This window comes from Doryrhamphus excisus, chromosome 5 (genome assembly GCF_030265055.1).
Source record: "Doryrhamphus excisus isolate RoL2022-K1 chromosome 5, RoL_Dexc_1.0, whole genome shotgun sequence".
Classification (NCBI taxonomy): Eukaryota; Metazoa; Chordata; class Actinopteri; order Syngnathiformes; family Syngnathidae; genus Doryrhamphus; species Doryrhamphus excisus.
In genome coordinates, this window is record NC_080470.1 from 13,105,508 (window position 1) to 13,127,068 (window position 21,561).

At 41.1% G+C, this 21,561-nt stretch overlaps 1 protein-coding gene across 8 annotated transcripts in view; it reads right to left on the bottom strand.

The window, feature by feature from the left end:
- dab1a (DAB adaptor protein 1a) overlaps window positions 1–21,561 on the bottom strand; it is a 206,394-nt gene that overhangs the window by 27,296 nt on the left and 157,537 nt on the right. For all 8 annotated transcript variants that reach the window (XM_058072449.1, XM_058072455.1, XM_058072452.1 and 5 more), the window contains 3 exons: window positions 10,801–10,940; window positions 6,278–6,376; window positions 1,586–1,717 (listed from right to left, as the gene is read on the bottom strand). In XM_058072449.1, coding sequence (XP_057928432.1) covers window positions 1,586–1,717; window positions 6,278–6,376; window positions 10,801–10,940 — 371 coding nt within the window. The remainder of the gene's footprint in view (window positions 1–1,585; window positions 1,718–6,277; window positions 6,377–10,800; window positions 10,941–21,561) is intronic.

The window sequence follows — 21,561 nt, forward strand, 5'->3', positions numbered from 1 at the left end:
GTAGTTGCACTTTCCACTTTCTTCAAGTCCATATGAGATTTTAGCTTCAGGTGTAAAAAGCAGAGCGCCAACTTGAGATCCTTGTTAGAGACAACAAGTGAAGTTGATTCGGCGTCGTCTGCTGTGTCAGACTTGCCATTGTCAGACTGAACGATTTGAACAAAGCTCTATTTCGAGTGAGCAAACAAAGACACATCAGTCTCTCTATGAACTTCATCTCTTTCCTCCTGGTCTACCTAGCTCTCTGAATCTCAGACTCTCCAACAGACGTCTCTCTATGCTCAGCACTTATATCGACTGTCACCCAACAACCAGAAGCAGCCTCGGAGTACGACAAGAGTTTCAGACCTAATCAATTATTGACTGCCAGCTTTGTGTAGTGCAACCAGAGTTCACAGACGGAACGCCGCCTCGCATAAAGCCGAGCTCTATTTTAACATCGGCGTTCCGCAAGACAGTTTTCCTCCGCCTCACATCGCTCTTGACAGACACGCCTGGGGTGGTGGTGGTGGAGGAGGGGGAGCTGGTTGAACGTCTGCTCCTACTGGGCTTGACAGCGGAACATATTGTCGCTCTGTCAGATTCACATCGCCTCGCCTTTGAAAGTACATATTCTAACAGTCTCTTCATGCCAGCTCACATTCCCAATGACTCCCTTTTTAAGGAGAAGAAGAAGCACAGAATCAACCATAGTGTCGTATGGCGGAATTGTCAGAAAGCTTTGTGTATGGTTGCTTCATCAGAAAAAACCCTGAGGAAAAATGAGTTTGATAAAATACCATCCAACGTTCAGGCTAAAATGAATCTTACAAGTAATGAGTAAAAATATAAGAAAAGTATTAGAAAAAATTTCCCTGGTACAGGGAACGTCCTAATTTTTTTTTTTTTTTTTTTTTACAAACATTATACTGGAAAATGCTCACCAAAAAAATATTGATTTAAAATATGCAAATAAATATATGAATAAAATATACACAATAACCATAATAATAATATACATATTTTTCATAAACAACTTGCTAAACCTTAGAAAGTTCCAAAAGTAACCCCTCACGATGACTTTTACTCAGGCACATGCCAGGTAAATGTCAGCTAAGGTTGACGAATGGCGACTTGACGTCGCTGCTTATGGTGACATCCAATTTTGTGATCTCTGATCTATGCTGTAATAAGGTGTGTGTGTGTGTGACTGCACTGGTTGAGTCAAAGAGCACACTGGGAGGATGGATGTGCCATTAGAGCTAGTGACACACACTCAAAGTCTCATCGACTCACTATGGGAAATCAATGCAGCTGCCGAGCGAGCCAGTTGGATCCAAATGGATCACGCAGGCGCAACAAGAGGTCCGAAAGGGGGAATTGGTTATCATATAGAGTGTATTGGTGCAGCATTTAACACTCACATAACACAAAGAAAACAACGAACGGGACGGGAGCTGCAGTGCAAAGGTCCCTGTTTAAATGTCAAGAGGTCTGCGCTATTGAGAGAAAAGGCTAATACATTTTACATGAAGCTAGGGAACCATGACAATATGTCTTCAAATAAACTGCACAAATGTGCACATACAACAACAACAATGCTTACAGATTGTGCCGTCTTGATGGCCACAAAGCGGTGGTGGCCTTCCTTTCCGCAGACGTAGCCGAAGGCTCTGTGGTCTGTGATGTCCTTTGCAATGTAGGAGATCTCGTGGACCGCATGGTGGTGTTGCAGGACCTGAAGGAGACAGACCATCAAAGCTTAATTTTCATTTTATACTGTTCCCCTTTAAGTGTAACTCCAAAACTGACATGGCGTCGTAAAGTAATCTACAATGTTTGTGATCCCAGTTAGCTCGAACATCTTGCCTTGAAGTCAGGCAAAATCAATAGGGTTCTTGCTGTGACTCTTAAAAGTGACTTCATCTAACCCTGCCATCCTGAGGGTGGCATGCCAGGTATTATCGGGTCACTGATTACTGATACTATTAAAAATCAAAAATGTCTCCTCTCTCCAAACACTAATCCCTGCTGGGAGTGGAAACAAACTGCCCATGTGTTAATGTAGCACATTCAAAAAGGGACCTTGTACGCAGTGTTAAACTGTTTCCAGCACCCCCGGCCTCTTCACTGTCGTCTCAGTAGGGGGTGCCGCACTGGCATCGCCCATGGCAGATGGCGTCGTTCTATTGCGTGCCCATCAAGCTGTCAACCTGATACCTTTCTCTAATGTTACCACTCAACACACAAACACACAGTGGTGCGAGACCACCTCATGCTAAATAATTGTCAGATACACACCAGGAGCAAACACACACATTAACACACACACACACCTGCTGTTAATCCTTAACAAGTCATTCATATTTAATAATTAGAGTTATGATTATCAGTGCTCCTGCTGATTGACCTGAAAGTGACAGCCAAGCCAGCAGAAAGGTGTTATTGAATGATCACTAGGTGGCTGCTGAGGTGGCATACGTGTGTAATAAATGTGGTTGTCATGGTAACAATTAAACAGCTGGAAAAGGCTGGCTTAAAGTCTTAAAACTCAGGTTGAATTAAATGTGGCAGTGGCGGCAACCATAAATAAAAATTGGCTTTTTAATCACTTGATAGATGATATCTTTACTTTTTCTTGATATGGTTCTGATAGATAAAGGCAGCAGGACTTCACTGGGATCCTTAGTTTACCAAGCTCTGTGTAATGCCGTTTCATGGTTAGGAACGCTCTCTCGTAAATTAATTAAAACAGTCCATCAACACGAGACTCGCTGCTGAACTAATTACAGATATGAAAAGATATAAACTACACACCATGAAAAGAAAATGGACACAGTATTCACAGAACAAAAATATAAATTGAACACTTTTGTTTTTGTTCCCATTTTTCATGAGCTGAACTCAAAGATGTGTACACAATAGGGGCCATGGCTCTCAAAGATTGTTCACAAATCTTTCTAAATCTACATTAGTGAACACTATTAATTCATAATCCATCCCCCTCTAAGGTGTAAGATCTCTCATCCTGAAACCTCTCATTCAGATGATGAGGTAAGGTTGGCCACAATAAAAGGCCGCTGCAACTTTTCTCCAACTTCAAGCAGGTGGATACCCAAAAGATGCAACCACGCCAAAACAACATCAGCAAACTCAACTGTCCTCCCTACATGCAGAGAACTAGAAATCTTGCCATGTTTTGACATCACAAGATTTTGACAACCCTACTCTTTATTATAATAGACATTCTTTAAACCTATATGGAGTATTACATTACATACATACACCTTAGCCAAGATGATAATGTAGTAGAGGTCACAGGTCATATCAGCATAAAGATTCCATATTATGGTATTTTTCAACAATTTTAAAAGCACCTCACACGTCCCATAATAGTTTATCTGAAGTATGTTGAAGAAAAAAAGAGCCTTTGGTAAGCCCTATTGGGAATACATGTTAGCGTGTCTGTACCTTTAATGCTAATTGTCTCCTTTTTACATTTACACTGTAACGCTACACTTGATTTTACTGACGAATAGTTGGCAGAGCTCAAGGCTTTCCTTTAAAATGTGTCGCGAAGCCTTTTTGGGAAAAAAAAAACCTTAAAAAAGTGGTGGGCGAGTCAGATGTGGGAAGATAGAGTTTTATCATGTTTGGTGTTAATAAGCAGACTCTCTGGACATATTGGAAAAGTCACTTTTGCATGAAAAGGAACGTTTACACTGATCTTCTTCAAACATCTTGTCCATATTGTGCCCAAACGAGGACCCTACTGATTGACCGAGTCAATGTGCTTGCTGGAGCAGAGGTCAAAGGTCTGGTTTGGAGCTAACCCTTAATTTTTCATTGTGGATGTCAAAGCAACGAACATACTGATTTCCAATGTGAAGACGGTTGATGTTCAGTTGGTGTATACGTTAAGTCAAGAGCTGTATTTGTTTTGACTTGTATACGTAGAGTCCAAGCTTGAGGCGGCTGAGGTCAAAGGTCATATAGGTAAAGTTAAATCAGCGCCTCTTAAATAGTGGGGCAGGACCCCACGGGTGGGGCGCACAAAAACATTTCTCCCAGTGGGGGCTTAACAGACGATAAATGAGAACCACTGCATTAAATCAAGAACCGAGACTCGTTTAGCACCATAGACTAACCGAGAAGAGTTGTTTCTACAGTGGGCTGTGTGCCATCCCAAACTGATAAAGAAGGGGAAAAACAATACTGTAGCGTACCAAGACCTTCAGTCATGAAGGATGCCTCCTGCAACATCTCCACACAACCAGCTGCCATTTGACGTCCCTGCACAACCTCAAACTCTATTGTTCCATTGAAGGAAAAAGCAGTCCAGATCACGATCACCGATGGCGCCCCCCTCCCCTGCCGTGTTGAATACATCTCAGGTGGGAACTCCTTGTCATGCCATTGCATGACAGGCATTTTGAGGCTCCACTCAGAACCTCCTTAAGATGTAACAGTGCAAAATTTAATAATTGTAATTTTTCAAGTGGTCTTCACATTTTGAACTGGAGTGCATACAGCCAGCTCTACTCAAGGGTCAAAATGGATTTTTACATATTTCGGGTCAATACTCCATCACATCACTTGCACAACGTAGCTGAGTGCTAACACTGAGTTCTTGTGCATGTGTGTGTTTCCGACGAGCATGCACGTGTACGAGAAAGAAAGGACGATGGACTCCGTGAAGATTAATGTATCCTCTCCTCTTCCCCTCCATCTCAGACACCACCTCCCTCCTTCTATCCGTACGACCTTCCCTTCTCCAGGAAAGCGACCATCTATCCTTCCCTTTCGCCCGCACCACGCATCCATCCGCCCATCTGGCTGAGTGATGCACAGGACGGGAATGAGACTGTCAAGATCCGTGAACCTCAGCAGAGTCATTCGGGCCGTCTCTGTCTGTTCCTGGCGATCCATTAGTACTGATAGTCAGGACAGCATATCGGTATAGTTAATATTAATGTGCGGAGACAGAGGACAAAGTCTCCCTATGGGGAGCTTTACTTTGACATATGCTCGCCCGTCCCTCACCACACCGTCACCCCCTTGTGTCTTTATTTCACGTACTGCTCCTGCTTCCCCCCAGCTGTCTCCAGCTTTTGCTGAAGAGAGTCCGATCCGAGTAAGGGGGGACGAGACAAAGACCGATGACGAACATAAAAAGAGGCATGAAGAATCACGCCGCTGGGGATGAGCTTGTCCGCGTGAAATATGGCCGCCATGCGGGAGGCCACTGGTCACTGTGTCCTGCCTGACGAATACGGACGCCTCGCCTCTGAATTACGCCACAATACGTGCTGCCGGGGTGTAAATCTCAGGCTTTAGCGCCTGGGCTAATAAAGGCAGGTGCAGAAGGGGCAATTCGCTCGCCGTGATTCACCGTGAAGCAGCTTACATTGCATAAACATGACTGTAGAGGACATTTGTAATGCCCCCTATAGGTTGTGGTTAAAATGCCCATGTAGGACTAATCCAAAATGTGTCAAAGTTTTATAATCATTACACATATGTTCAATGACTTACAATTATTTGCCAAGACCCTGCAAAACATTGTGCTTGATGGACTGGTGCAACCGGTCTTGCTCAAATTTGACACACATAAGTGTCACACAAGTCAGTTTGACCTATTGGCATCAAACTTCGCACAGGACACGCACAATTTAAAAAAAACCCTGTCAATTGTTTCTAGAACCTGAAAAGTTGAACACAGTCCAATTTCTTTGGATTTTAAAATAATATTATCCAATAGAAAACAGTCAACAAGCAACCAGTCCAGTGTGTACCCTGCCTCTTGCCTGAAGTCAGCTGGGATAGGCTCCAGCTTACCCGTGACCCTAATGGGGACAAACAGTACAGCGAATGGATGGGTGCTCCACAATCAATGTTGCCTGCTCAACTGTTGCTATCGTAAAATTGCTTTTAAATGTGAAAGTGATGTTTAAAGCAACAAAGTGTAAAAAGAAGTGAACCGGTATGATAAAAGTATGAGCACAATGACAGGCAATACAAGGAAGAATGTCAGCAAACAAAAGTGTGGGTTGCTTGCGGCGAGGCAGACAACTGGGCAGCCATGTTCTCTCATCTACCGAGGCCTTGTTCTCTCATCTACCGAGGCCTTGTTCTCAGGGTTTCAATTAGGGGCTCCTGATTTCCCCCGGGGGCCCCCATCCCTTCCTCCTTCTCACAGAGATGCCTCATTAATAGCAAAAACACACACAAACATTTTAATGGCATGTTGCCCTAGCCATTAACACACATTCAAAGACACACGTAGTGGTTTGCTTACCCCCGACTTCTCATCAAAGATCTTGATCCCTCCAAAGGAAACAGTCAGGAAGACTTTCTGCTTGTGTTCTCCTTTAGAGCGAGCTGCTGCAGCGATACCCTGAGGGCACAAACATTGAACAACTGAAAAAAAGTGTCTTTATCGCAAAAATACATGTAGAGTAGCAGCCTTGAAAGCTGTCACCGTAAACTGAGGCTGTGTCTTTGCATTCAAATGGCAACAATTTGAATTCAAATAAATAACAGCACGTAAACATGTTACAGTCCACCCCTTAACATGCCTGAAGCTCAAATTAGAGTCCACCGAATGAGAGTCGAGAGCGTTAGCCATCAAGCTAAACGCCCGAGCTGTCAAACGGATGTCCAGCTCTGAAGGCGTCAGGGAGTGAGGTTTATTAATGTACTTTGACATAACTGCACCATCCATTACACTGGCAGATTGGGGAACATCACTCCATGCAGTATGTATTGTTGGTTTACATGGTATTTATTTCATTTTCATTTGAAGCGATAAGGATAAAGTGAAGATGATAAATTATATCAGCTTATAAACTCCCAGCATTCTTCTTCTTCTTCCATGTAACTTGTTAATAAAAGGAAATATCAGTTTTCGTCATTAATTCATTACAAAACTCCCAACAAGTCGAGAATCGATGCAGTTTTTCCCGTAGAAAATAATTTAAATCCAGACACCCAAAATCTTAAAAAAAAAATAGAGAATAATTAAAGTTTTGCAGAATAAAAAACAAAAATAGATCATGTTTTTTTTCAAATAACTATAAACAGTCACTTTTTGTGTGAAATCCTACAAAATTTAGATGCAATATAGTGATTATTGCATCTTACAGGGACGAAAACTGGGGCAAAATGTTGGCAGGAGTTTGACAAAAACCAGATAATATGAAAACACAGTTCAATATGAAAAAACTGTTTCCAAAATAGAAAAAAAAACACTGACTACCAAGGTATCTCAATTGAGCCAATGCTTATGTCATGTATTTACTACAACTGTATTGTCTGTGTTGTGGCTTTTCATTTACATTTTTATGACAAGGATTAAGTTGAGAATCCCTGGTGGTATAATGGCACATGCTTTTGCCTTTCATGACAGAGGGCAGGAGTGTGATTCCTGTCAGGAAGGGCATCTGGTGTGAAAAGTACTGTAATTTCCATTATATAAGATGCTACTTTTTTCCTAAACCTTGAATCCTGCAGCTAATTCATGGCCATGTTCTAATCTTGTGACATATCCTTTACTTTCTACTAATTGCTTTAATACTGTGCTGCTTGTGAGTCAATGTGGAAACGGTACTCTGTCTTTGGCAGGGGCCCACGATAAGCATCAACCCATTGAAAATCGGAGGTCATTACTCTATTTAACAGTCTGACTCACGGTGTCATCTTAGATGGAAGGCTAACATCATCCCACAGCAACTTAACAGTCAAAATGTAGGTAAGGTATTTACAATACAAGTTTAGAATGAAAAACAGCTATTTTAACGGTTTCAATGCAATGTTAAGTTGCTGTGTGTTTCTACAGTAATAGCTCATGATTGGCTCCTGTCAAATAAGAACTTCCTGGCCCTCACAGACTCATAAATGCCACCATATGCGGCTAATATATGTACTAATCTGTTTTTCTCTCTAAATCTAGTGGGTTTGTATTAAACACTGCTGCATTTTATACAACGGACATTATGGTACAACAATAAAAGATGAGGTGAAAGGACAAATGATATCAGACACTGTGGTCACGCCACTCATCATTCTTCTTCCATATACGCTATAAACTAGGCATGGCCAAAGTGCGGCGGAGTTAAGGGCTGTATTTTTTTTATTGGCTCTGCGCATTAAAGAAAAACAATTAAAAAGGAACACTAAAAAAAATACAAAAATTGAAAAAAATACATGCAAAAATTTTACAAAAGACAAAATATTAGAAGAATAAATCCATGATAGTAAAAGGAAAGCTAGCCTAAAATATTAAAAAATAAAAAAATATATTTTTCTCCACAGTTTTTTAATAACAATTTTACAAGAAACAAACAAAACAAATAACAAAGTCTCAATTTCAGGAAATTTTGGTTGGGTAAAAGTTCATTCATTCATTCATTTTCAGGCGAGAGGCTGGGTACACCCTGGACCTGATCGCCAGCCAATCACAGGGCACATATAGACAAACAACCATTCACACTCACATTCATACCTATGGACAATTTGGTGTCAGCAATTAACCTAGCATGTTTTTGGAATGTGGGAGGAAACCGGAGTACCTGTAGAAAACCCACACATGCTTGGCGAGAACATGAAATCTCCACACAAAGATGCCCGAGGATGGATGGTTAAAAGTTATAATATTAGAATATTCAAATAAAATAGAGAATACTAGCAGAAAAAAATGTACAAGCATACATTTTAAACATTTGCAAAAAAAAAAAATGCGTAACATAAGAAGAACAAGTTCATCCATGCTAATAAGATGCTGGTCACTAATAACACAGAACTGAGATGCAGAACTGCTTTTATTATAATGGCACGTTAAGTTATTTGCTCATTTCAGCAGTCCTCTAACATTAACAGCAGATTGTGTTTTGCTTTGCAGGTTCCAATGAAAGAAGTTTATTAAAAAAAAAACTATTATAAAAAATAGTTTGCGTCAAGACAAGTGCATCTCGAAGTTCATCGTTGCAACGCCTCATGAAAGCATTACTGCTAGAACGTGTAAGTCTATGCGTGCTTCTGGAGGGCTGACACGGTGACCTGAGCTATATTAGCATCGCTGAGTGTCAGGGAGGAGGGAGGCTGCGGGAGCAGGGAGGAGCGTCATGAAGGAGGAGGCGGTGAGATCAGAGAAAAGCACTTGATGGATTTCCTGTCGCAATAAATGAGGAGGAGGGAAGCCGTTTGATCAATGAGCTGTCTGTCCTCTCCTCAGCCCTCCACACCTCAAGCTGAAATTTTCACTACACGTGGAAAAAGAAAGGCGAGAAAGCGATCCCCCCCCTTGTTCTAATACCTCCTGCAGGACAATAAATAATGAATAAGGCTCTTCATGCTGTCTGCAAACTCTTTTTGCACATTTGAACACTTTCTGGTGATTTTACAATCACCTGAAGCAGCTTTTTTCTTTTTTCCTGCCTCATCTTTCTCTACCTCGCCTCTCATCCGAATTATTCTGCCTTTGCTGTTAACTAGCCCATCTGTCTTCCTCTGCCTGTAATTGTTCCTGTCCTTGCAAATGAGACTTTCACCCCGATGGCCCTCTCATCCATATAAGCTAACCTCGCCTCTTCCTCGCACACTCATCATCCTCACCTCAGTAGCTTCAGCACCTCCATTTCTTTCTTATTTTCTGGAAAACGAACTGCTTGGAAATTGTTAAAACTCCTTTATTTGGCAATAACTGAATAACTGAAAATAATATACTGTATATAACAAGCTAATACATTTATAATGACTTGGAGTGCATGAGAAAGCAAAAATAAAAATGCGCATTCTTTGACCACATGGTCCCTTATTAACAAGTACAGTATAGAACACTACCACAACAGAACTAATGTTGTGATGGCAGTAAGGAACAGACTGGTCAGTCAGGATTAATAGTGCTGATAAGTTTATTGTGGGGAAAACTTTACACCGAGAGCTGAGTAGAGCAACCGGTGTTTTAAACCACATTCAGAGGTAGTACAGTAGAATAAGCTGCCAGATGCTAACCACTCATGATACTTCAAAAAACAGCTACTGCTGCTACTGCCCTCTTGTGGAGCAAATAAAAACTGCAGCAGGAGGTATCCTACAGCCACAGCGTGTCAATATTTCTCGGTCTGCCACTAATTAGAGACCCCGGTGGTTATTTGGTTTTGCAGAGATTATAACTGGTTAACTTACGGTATGTGTAAATCTGTGCTAAACGCGTTATAACTGCATAAACTGTTTATGATTTGTAGAGCCAAAGATGTCCAAAGGTGTTGCAGATCTTCTTGTGTCATAATGGTGATGTTTAAGCTGTTTTCCATTTTCAAGTTAGAGTAATCTTAGAATTGTGCCAGAGCCGCAATATTTTTGACAACAAGCACACTTCTAGTTTCATTCCCATTTCATCTTTTTGCATTCAGAACCTCTTTAAAGGGAACCTATTATGCTCTTTCCACCTTTCTGGCTTTTCTGTAAAATACTAAATTAAACTAAAAACAGCACCATCATCGTGTTATAACATCTAGGGTCATCTGGGGTTGTCACGGAAGCGTTACAATTTCATACGAACAACTCATGTTAAAATTGTGTAATTTCAAAATGACTGTATATGGTAACGCTCTTTGAAAAAATCCCATTAACGCCTGGAACTCTCTGCTGTTGAGTATACAAAACCCACCTGCCACTATTTGAATGTGACAATGATAATAATATAATGTGATATCATATAAAAGATTGGCTGGCGACCAGTCCAGGGTGTTCCCCGCCTCTCGCCCGAAGACAGCTGGGATAGGGATAGGACATGGATGTGTGTGTGTGTGCTGTCCTTACCTTGAGCTTCATCATGGAGTCCTGACAGAGTTTGTCTCCGCGGGCCGCAGTGACCTCGTCCAGGCCGATGAGCTTGGCCTTGTAGCGGACGCCATCACCCTTAAAGCGCCTAATGAGTGTTGCCTCACTGCGATCCTGCCCTGCAAACACACACATACACACTCATAAGTCTTCTGTTCAAGGTCCTCCATCATCTTTTACCTCGGGACAATCAATCTGTACTGAGCAGAAAAGAGCCCAGCATTGATCTAATCAAAGACAAGAAAAAATGCAAGTTGTGAAGTGTGCTATCATATGAATGACATTAATCAATACACTCGTGTCTCTTTTTGGACATTTTTCTAATGAATTAATGGCGTGACAGTTTCTTTCTCCCCATCTCCTCTCTCTCTGGCTACTCAGCCTCCTTTGTGTTTGAGTGTCATCATTGTGAGAGTGTCAGCCATGGTGCTCACGTGTTGACCTTGCACTGTGCTTTCTGTTTTATCTCAGGCAGCAGCAAAGGCGATGGACTCCACTGTATTGTATTGTATTTGTTGGAGTATTCATTTAACAATACGTGTACCATTGTGAAGGTAGTATGCAGTGATTAACAACTGCGCTGCTCAGACTGAGAGCTGTTTCTAATATTGTATCCCTCTCATGGATCTCAATGAGGTAAACTAAAGGGGTCCTTGTTTAAAAGCTATAAGATCCACTTCAAGTTACTACTACTAATAAAAACAATAATAATAATGATCTCATTATTAATCATAATAGCAATACATCAGTTTTATATATTTTTCCAAGGTACTTGTTATGGCTTGTTGCGTGCAAAAATTATTTTTATACTAACTTGGAAAAAATATATCTCTCAACAATCACATGGAGCATTTATAATGCACAGAATTTGTGTGTGTGTGTACACATTTACTACTACAGTGGTCACAAAAGATGCACTGAATAAGAATAAGACTAAACTGTAAATCCTTGATAGTTGATTAAATGACAGTACCGCTTATCAAGGCGCTCTATTGCGTTTTATTTCTGTTCTATGTAGTGTGAGTCTTACAACCTTAAATGACAACTAAAGGTAGTAACATGATAACTCTCAATGTTTCTTCTATGGCCTGAGGCGTTGTGAAGTAATACATTTGCTCTGAACTGACAGGGAATCCCTTTTTATGTTGTCTTTTCACCCCCACTATCTTCTCTTTTCTAAATCAGCAGGTAGCGCATCGAGAGCATGCACAGCAACGTGTAATGATATTGCAGCATCGCTCGCGTAATATATGAACACATTAGTTGCGTGACCCTCGGAAGGTCGTAGTGGAAGTGATGAAGAGGTCCCATCTCCTTGCAGGCGGTGTGTTCTTACTAGAGCTGTTACGGAATCCGATTATCTGGGTAATTGGATTTTTTAGTATGTAACATTATGCCTATTTGTATTGAACTGTTCAGTACGCAACTTTAGGTTCGAAACGACCCTGTACTGTGGAGGATATCATTTTAGTTTATTCATTTCATTGAATATCTGGGGTGTCCATATTTTTTGTGGAAAACAAAAGGATGCAAGGGCCACTTATTATTATATTTTTGATATGCTAAGAAGTAAAATATATTTGTCTTTTATCCCCTAAAGTAAGCCAATCACAGCAGAGTGGGTGGAATTTATTCCAGCGTGGAATAAATGAAAACAGACCGTTTTGGCAGGAAGCATAAATCCAAAGAAATCTAGAATAGGTGCATACTCTGGAAGATCTAGAAAGTTTTCTGTGCTGGTCATTGTGTGTAGCTGCTCTATAGAATACAAAGGGTCGAAAAATGAGCATAATAGGTCCCCTTTAAGATTTGTCAGTTCATAAAAGCTAAGCAGTTATTGTTTGTTTGCATTTTGTTCCCTTAGTGTCCCAAAATGATCCAGCTCGTGGTCGAGGTAGGTGATGATGGGGTACCGTTCCACCCCTCGTAGTTTTACACATAAGAATATATTACTCTTTGTGTCTTTAACCTCAACAAAAGACAGAGCTGCCAATGTGTCAGCGATGGCTGCTTGACAGGACAACACAGTGAAAGCAGTGCACACTTGATGCACAAGAAGAAGTTTATGTAGGGAAGGAGGATGAAGAGGAGGATGGATGGTGATGGATGCTTGAATGAGCAAGGCCTCCCTGGATAAATGTCAGTCAGGATTAGAGCTTTATGACAGGCAGAGGCCCCCTCACACACTCACACACACACACATGGACACACACACAAACACACACTTGTGATCGATGGCAGGTACAGTAGAGTGGAGGTCCTTTAGGGAAGCCCCCAGCGGCGCCCCCGGCAACCGTAACCTTCTGTCTGCTTAGTGCCATTCCATCACTCTCATCCCTCAAGCCAACACACACACATACAAAGCTTTCATTTACATGGAATTTGATTTCTCTCATCTCCCATCATGGAACAGGGTAACAACTTGCCCCCCATGGCGGATATTAAACTCAACAGGAGTCTTTATTGAGAAGCTGTTACAGACACTTTAATAAAACTTTTGACTTTGTGGATATTTTCTTTAGATATGAGTTAGTTATCTGAGAAATTTCAGTTTTATGATTTCTGCAATTTGAGGGTTGATGGTAGGTTCTGCAGCCAAACCACTTGAGAACCACTGGTCTAAACTATGCGGTCCGCCGTCAATTGATTTGCCTTCCGCCAGGATGAAGTCTATGGCTAAAGTGTTTAACTGTTTAACAGTACCAGCTGTAAGTTACTGCCTCAACTAGCGTTTAAGCTTACGTGTTGCAGAGATGTGTTTCCTGAGACAATGGAACGTTGTTAAATCATTGGGGACCTTTTGAACAGGTATCGGTGTTAACGCCAGTGGTGCAACAAAATGCTCATCCAGCTTGTAAAACTGAAGCAAAGTATAAGCTCAATAATGCTTAATGAGCTAGCTCGTTAACATTTATTAGACATTGGAGACCATTGATGTAAGGCTTGTGGCAACCTCATTGGCTATCATTTCTAAATCATCGGGACAGGCAACAACAAATCTGTGTTGACGTTGCAACTGACAAAATGTGCACACTCGTCGGTTTTGCAGCAGTCCCACTTTGTTTCTGGCAGCCAGTAAACAGCGTGGCTTGTTTTCTCGCAGATGTAGAAGCGCCCGCAGGCTCTTAACTGCAGCTGGGAAGCTTCCCAAGCAACACTCAACAGCACACGAGGGAGCCTCACAATTAATCCCGCTCTGATGCCCCATGCCGCACTGTGTGCGTGTGTGTGTGTGGTTTCACCTCTCAGACACTTGAACACTTAAAAACACACACACAAATAGACAGTTTAGCCATCAGCTTCATCCTGGCACATTGATTTAGCACACAAAAGCTGGCACTCAACTGACGAGATGCAAATGTCGCTAAAGCGTCGCCACACTCGCTGGAGTGTAAAATGCGATGATAAAGTGCGACTGGTGGAATATAAACAAATTGCCTCACATAAGCTGACACACGCTTTTTTTCTTCTTTGTTACCGTCATGTTATGAAGAGGCTTTTTCTCTTTTAGAGTTTCATTTGCAGCAAAATGTATTCATATGCACCCGAGTCTGAATCAGAGCCTTATTGATTTTGAAATGAGACAATATGGGCAAATATGTGCATCTTTTCAGCACTATTACTGATCTTAACTTGGTATGGTACTGTTTCATACATGCTTAATAAGTTACATTAAGGAACATCACATGGGTACATTTGCAAAATTCAACATGTCTAAAAAAAAAAAAAAAAAAAAGAGTACAGCAGCTACACATGATAACCAGCACACAAAGCTATCTAGATCTTCCGGAATCTGCACCTATTCCAGCTATATTTCCTGGATTTCGTGCTTCCCGTGAAAATGGTCTGTTTTAATTTATTCCACCCATGGCCGGCCTCCAGGCCAACGCCCACTCGGCTGTTGTTGGTCACACTACCAAGTACTACTTCAGTGTTGTGCTGCTAGCTGTAAAACCCAACTTTATAGGAGTTAGGTCTCAGTGGGTCTCAGGTAGACCCACTGATTGTGGTAGAAAAAGTAAGCAGCCTGCTTCCTGTATGCACACTCTATAATGCTACACAGACAACCGCTTTTGGTCCATGACTTACACAAAATAAACACAGTTAGGACACTGATAAATTGTTACTTAATACTTGCTCTTCTGGCTCTTCGGCACGACTAGATAACGTTGGAAAGGCGTCAGGCGTCAGCAACAGTTTGTCAGCTAGTCCATCTGCATACTGGCTCATGTTCACGAAACAGTCCAGTGACATTAAAATTGTTTTCTTTTGCTGGTAGGGAATCAGGAACTCCAACCACATGTGCCTGATGGTGGCGTTGTTAGGAATTTTAAACAAATGTAGCTTTTCATTGCTAACAACGTAAACAGAGAAGAAGAGCCTGGGGGAGGGCAGAGAATATATCTGGCCTAGAGCCACGTCCATAAGGAAGCCGGCTCCTCTGTGACATCACAAAAGTACTATCTACAAACTGTCAGGCATTCTCTATCATTTAGACGTTTTAGGGTATCGATACTTTTGACCGTGTCTTTATCTGTTCTATTAGACATCAGCTTCGGGTATCACCATGACAACAAAAGTAAAACTGCTAATCTGTTGACGGGCAAGATGAAGTTGTTAACTTTGTCTTTCTGCTACATCACCCCCACACTTAAGCATCTTAAGACCACCTGCTGCTGTGACCTGGACCACATGAGGACACACCTGAGCTGTCTCTGCACGCAGCGTGTGTGCCCTGAGGCGACGGTCCTGTGGATAAAGACAGAGATCTCACACAACTCATGTGAAAGTCACCTTGGAGTAGCATACAGGTACAACTTTTAACTTGTTGTTGTTGACAGTTGTCTCCTAAGAGAGGGTAAGGGTTCTTTTATATCACAGACGGACAGAAAGTTTGCTCCATATCAGAGGCTGTACTGTTCAGAAGCTATTATGAAGGCAGGTGGTGTCACAACAAAGCAAAGGCCTTTGTCTTTAAAGGTGTGGGATTCGGGGAATACAGGATGCATGGCTACTATCTTCCCAAGATCCCAAGATTTACTGCAAATAAATGCTTCAATATTTTTTTTTACTCATCTGAACACCTAATGCCAGAAATGTGGCTGTGGGGACCTCTGCAAACATATGTGATATTAATAATGTCGCCACATTGCTGTGTTAAAGGGATAGTTCCGATTTTTTACATGAACTTGTATGACATCACTATCAGCAGTGTAGCCGGAACTACTTTCATCAACATCAAAATCTTACCAGAACTCATGGGATGCATTGTGGGTCACTACACACTACAATGCTGATGGTGACATCTTACAACTTCACGTCCAAAATGTTGTATTATAGAAACCTGGGATTTGACATTTTCAACCTCCAGCTAGGAAAAGTGCAGCTTCTCAGTATCTTGACCAAGATGGAAAAAATGGTGGCTTCACTTTAAAGACTGGATCAACTAGAACTCGTAAAAGCAATTCCGTTTCTTTTTTTCCCCAAGTTCTGCATTGCTATTGGAGAAACTGATGGATGGAGGAAAGAAGCTGAATCAAAGTACACAAATTCTATGTAGCACTTGTCCTCAAATAAGTGAATATGAAAGTTAAGATTGTGCATGTATTGTGTGTCTGCCTGTATTTTTGTGACTGATGTGCAACTCTCATTGTGGTATGTTAGTATATGTGTGTTCTGATGGCCCGTATGACAAGTTATTAGACAAAAAAGCCACTGAGAATTTTTAGGTATACAAATAATAATAATATCTAACAAACTTAGGAAGCATCCTGTGAAAGTGGTTCAACCCACCCAGGCTTTGTGCTCAAGAAGAAGCTCAACAGAACCTGAATCCACAGACAGACTTAATTGGTGCTACAATGGTGGTTATCAACTTACTTTGTCAAGTCTGGTTTTCAGACATAAAAAGGGGCATTTGACGTCATATTATTCTGCTTCCGCTGAACAGTGAAGCAATCCCAGTCAGTGTATTTTACGCAAGTAATTATTATGGACATTTATGAGTTCCTAAAAGCAACAGTGTCACCGCCAATAGAGCGAGGAAGAACCGCCAGAATGCCAACATAAAGCGTTAACACTGATTATTACACAAATATACCCTTCTCGTCTTTTAGGTTATCAACACTGCACAACTTTGACATATTAACACTTATCCATTTAAAAAAATGTATAAATTGGAGCGACAACTGTCTTTTTCTTCTTTGAAATAGATTGTTTTAAAATTACAGTTAAAAAAAGTCTGAAAAAGAAGTGTTTTCTTGCCTCAGAGTGCTTATTCCTCCAGTAAATATTGTAATATAAGAAGACTAACTGCTGTGCCGAATTATTAATATTTCATATAAAATTTTACATCTCACAAAATGAACATATCCACCGCATTCACTCAGCTGAAAATCAATCTCACTTATAGATGTATATCATCAGAAAATGTTCTTTTTTTTAACTATTGATTTCTCTGAATCAGTTAAACAGTGAAACAGCAACGCTTTCATTGTCGATTTTAAGCTGAAAGCCTGGACATTATAAGTCTAGTCTAAGTTACCATGGTGATACAGCTGCTTTCAAAGAGAGCTACATTTGCTGAACAGGCAAGTCCGGTTTTACAACCAACACAGCTTGCTAAGCGACTAACCTCGCTTTGCAGAATATCCTCTTAAAAGTGATCAAGACATACAACACACACACACACACAAGTTTTGCAAGCAAAGTCACTAGCTTTTTTATACAACAATAATATACCGCTAATGCTTCAAGTTTGGAGTTTGTAACCTCACCTCAACCTAAGTTGTATATTTACTGCTTTACATAAGAGTAAGAGGTATAAACATGCAAGACATGAGTGTCCAATTTAACAATAAAAAGCTAATAATATAGACTGAGAGACACCACATTTTCCATTATGTATTCACTTATGCCCTCTAGATGGCGGTAATGTAAATCACTGCCAAGAAGAAGAAAAAGTAGCCATCAGTGGAGTCAGAATGTTAAAGCTAAAGACAAAGCTATGAACAATGTCTTATCTTAAGCCAGCCCTGACTCAAAAGTAAGTCTGAGTCTGCAACTCAAAAGTAAGTCGGGCTAAAATGTGTCTTTACGAAGATCAGTCACAAAGGCAGCAGTTATGTTATTTCCTCCAGCTAATGTTGCTGCTTAAAGATACTGACATGTTTTTTTGTCACCATTTGTCTCAGTTTAAAGAAAGCCATCTTCTCCTTAAATGTTCGCTGCAGGCTGAGAAGGCATTTTCAGCATGTCGTCACAACCCCGACTATTCTTAGAAGCCGTTAATTGTTGTTTCTCAAAGTTGACTTCCCAGGAAACACCTCCAGCATTTTCATGGAGTCAAAAAGGCAAACAACTCATGTCGCTGCTTTTAGCTTCAGCGTATACATGCGTGTGTATTTGTGTTTTGAGAGTGTGTTGTAGGCTTTTGTCAGTGCTTTAATCACAAGACGCACGGTGCAATCTGTGCATGGCTGCAACACGAAAGAGGATTTGCCGTGTTTACATCAACTCTTTAGTTAGCAGTAATAAAACTACTACTGCAATGGTTCGTTGTATCATTTTGGGAATGATAATGCTGTCAATTGTACAATCTGGGACAGATCCAGATTAGACTGGCTTGAAAAGAAAACTGCACCTTAAACAGAAAAAAATGCCCATCTCATAGAAAAGAGTCACCCAATGGGATGCACCTACTAAATCATTTACATAATGTAACTTGCATAAAAAGCTAACGCTAGGTGTAGGCGTTGTTTTTTTGTGTGTTGCTGTCCCCAAGAAGGAAGTTTCGGTAAAGACCAAAGCATGGCAAAGTATTGTAAGTATTACACCATGAATGTGCCTGCTACTGTATGGTCACTGCATGTAGTATATATAATAAAAAAATATTGTTGGAAGTTTGTGGATGTGTTTTAATAGCAGGCCTTGTAGATGGAATAGATGTGTCCCTTTATGTGTATAATGGGCTGCCTCTTTTTAGCTGTTTTTATATCTTAAGAATGCACAGAAAAGAGAACAATATGTGTTTATGTCTCACATAGTAAATATTGTAGATGATGGGCAAAATAAAAGAAAAACACCTACAGGTATCTAAACTTGTTCAGTAGAATTTGGGAATCTGGATCCAGATCCAGATGATGTTTTATTTATGTGTCTTTCATTTTTATGTTTTTTGCGCAAGAATCAAAAAGAGGTGATGATGAAATGCTGCACGAAAGCAACATTTTAGTACTTTTACGCCATAAAAACTGCCACAATGTAGCAGAAGTGCATTTGAGTTCAGCAGGGATCATTCAATGGAAGAATCACACATGACAGGAAGGAGAGGAAGCAGGAGAGCGTGGAGGAGTGTAGCGTGCATAGTTCAGTTCCAAATGTGAAAACTGTAGTAGTTTGTGGTGTTATATTTGTAAATGAATTGTTATTTTGATGTAAAATAACCCCTTTTTGTGTAGGTCAGTGCTTCTCAAATATTTTAAATTTTTTTTGGTGCTGGAGCCTATCCCAGCTGTCTTCAGGCAAGAGGTGGGGTACACCCTGGACTGGTCGCCAGCCAATCACAGGGCATATATAGACAAACAACCATTCACACTCACATTCACACCTATGGACAATTTGGAGTCGCCAATTAACCTAGCATGTTTTTGGAATGTGGGAGGACACCGGAGTCCCCGGAGAAAACCCACGCATGCACGGGGAGAACATGCAAACTCCACATAGAGATGGCCGAGGGTGGAATTGAACTCAGGTCTCCTAGCTGTGAGGTCTGTGTGCTAAACATTCGTCCGCCCGCCGTGCAGCATTATTCATCTGATCCTAATTTATGCTGCCAAAAGCTTCATCCTCCTTGGATTCTCAGCTAAATGTCTGACCAGGGGCAACACAGTGGCCATGCCTGTGTGCATTTATGAACATCAGCTATGTTTGTGTGTGCAGCTGTGTGCTGTCCGCCTTCTGACAGGGTGTCACAGCTTTAAAAAAAAAACAAAAAAGCTCTCATCCTTTCATGCAACGCTGACTCCGCTCCCCCCGTGGGCCTGAACCGCGGGCCTCTCTTGCACCACAACAATCATTACAAGAGGCATTCTTGTGCCACCAGAGGCTCTCCCTGTGAGAGCATCAGGTTCTCCTCAAAACTCAGCAGTCGCCTTTTCATGTTGACTCCAAAGCGGTTCCTCTTGTATCTGACATCATCCTCTCCTCCACAAAATCTGGGGCCCGTTATAATTCCTGTGGTCCGACACCAGTTCCTAGTGAAGCTGCTGCCTTGGGTTGTCAGGCGGGGGTTACGAAATAGATCGGAGAAGCAAAGCAGGGTGAAGGAACATCAGAAGCGAATGAAAAAGGAAGAGGAAGCCACCTGTTGGTGTGCGACTACGTCACACTTTCATCACCTCTGCTACAGTGGAACACATTTGTATGTCCTAAAGCTTGAAGAACAGCTCTCTGTTCTTGTTTCTCACTACCTAGGGCTAATAATGGAAGACTAAAAAAAATACCCCAATACATTTTCATGAGCTGAACTCTTCAAGCCACCTCTTGTCTCAAAAGCTACACTATTTTATACCAACACAACAATATCACAATTAGTGAGATGTGTAACCTGGAAAATTTGCATCTGTGGAATGGGCATATATGGACATCACGTATGCTTTGCTGTAGTTAAAATGGTCAACTTTGACTGTCTTATGTATTTTTATGTGTTATTTTGTACAGATGAGGTGTAATTGTCAGTTTAGTTGTGTAAAGTTAAATGATTTTGACTTTTGGTCTGAATCTGACAATGGTTGTGAATTTCCTGCTATATACAATATTGTTTCCACATTTAAAATTATAATCCCAGAGGTGTGGTTACTACTAGCGGAATCGCTTACTTACTCAGATCGCTGCAAGCACTTGGTTTGATAAGGTCTGTGAGGCGGGCCAACTCAATGCTATTTTTCAAACAGTTCTATGAAAATTAATTTAAATTGCAGAGCGGGCCGAATTTGACACTTGATTTAAAGGGTAAAAGGCAAACCCCACCCCACCGCCTACTCCCTTTTCAAAATCACCCGAGTTCATGAGGACACAACCTTAGCACACCTAAGATATGCTGCATTTACCCTGCCAAAACCTTTTGACAGAAGATAGACAAGATGAAATGATGAAAAGACAACCGTAACATCCAGTGTTCAAGCCCTTTAGTTCAGCTCTGGTTGTGGAAATAGACAGCAGCAGCCTGTCAATATGAGACAAATATCAAATGTTCTTTCAGTACTCAGCAGGGGGAGAGTGTTGTCCTCTATTGTGTACGTGTGTGTGTGACATTGGGATGTTTTCTCCTTTTGTAAAAATTATGAGCAGGGAGCCAACGGTTACTATGGTGACTGTAGTTAGTAATGCAGTAGAGAAGGTGAACATACTGAGACGATTGCACAAACTATTATGCACACTACACAGACAGAAACTACATAGACACTGTGACACAACGGTATGCTGGTTAAATAAAAAGCTTTCAGTGTTGCACACTGTATTTGGAATGCATATGTTTTTGAACAATGAGTGTGACATGTGTGGGCGAATGAGACCTGTTGGTAATATGATGGATATGACTGAAAGCTTATTCAGTGTTAAAGTGGTAGATGGCTAATGGTGGAGCTAGGTGGTATGCTCCAGCAGAGGGCACTGTCTTATAAAAAAGTAGTAGTAGTCGGAGCATAGAATCCTGTTTTCGGCATTCTAAATACGAACATA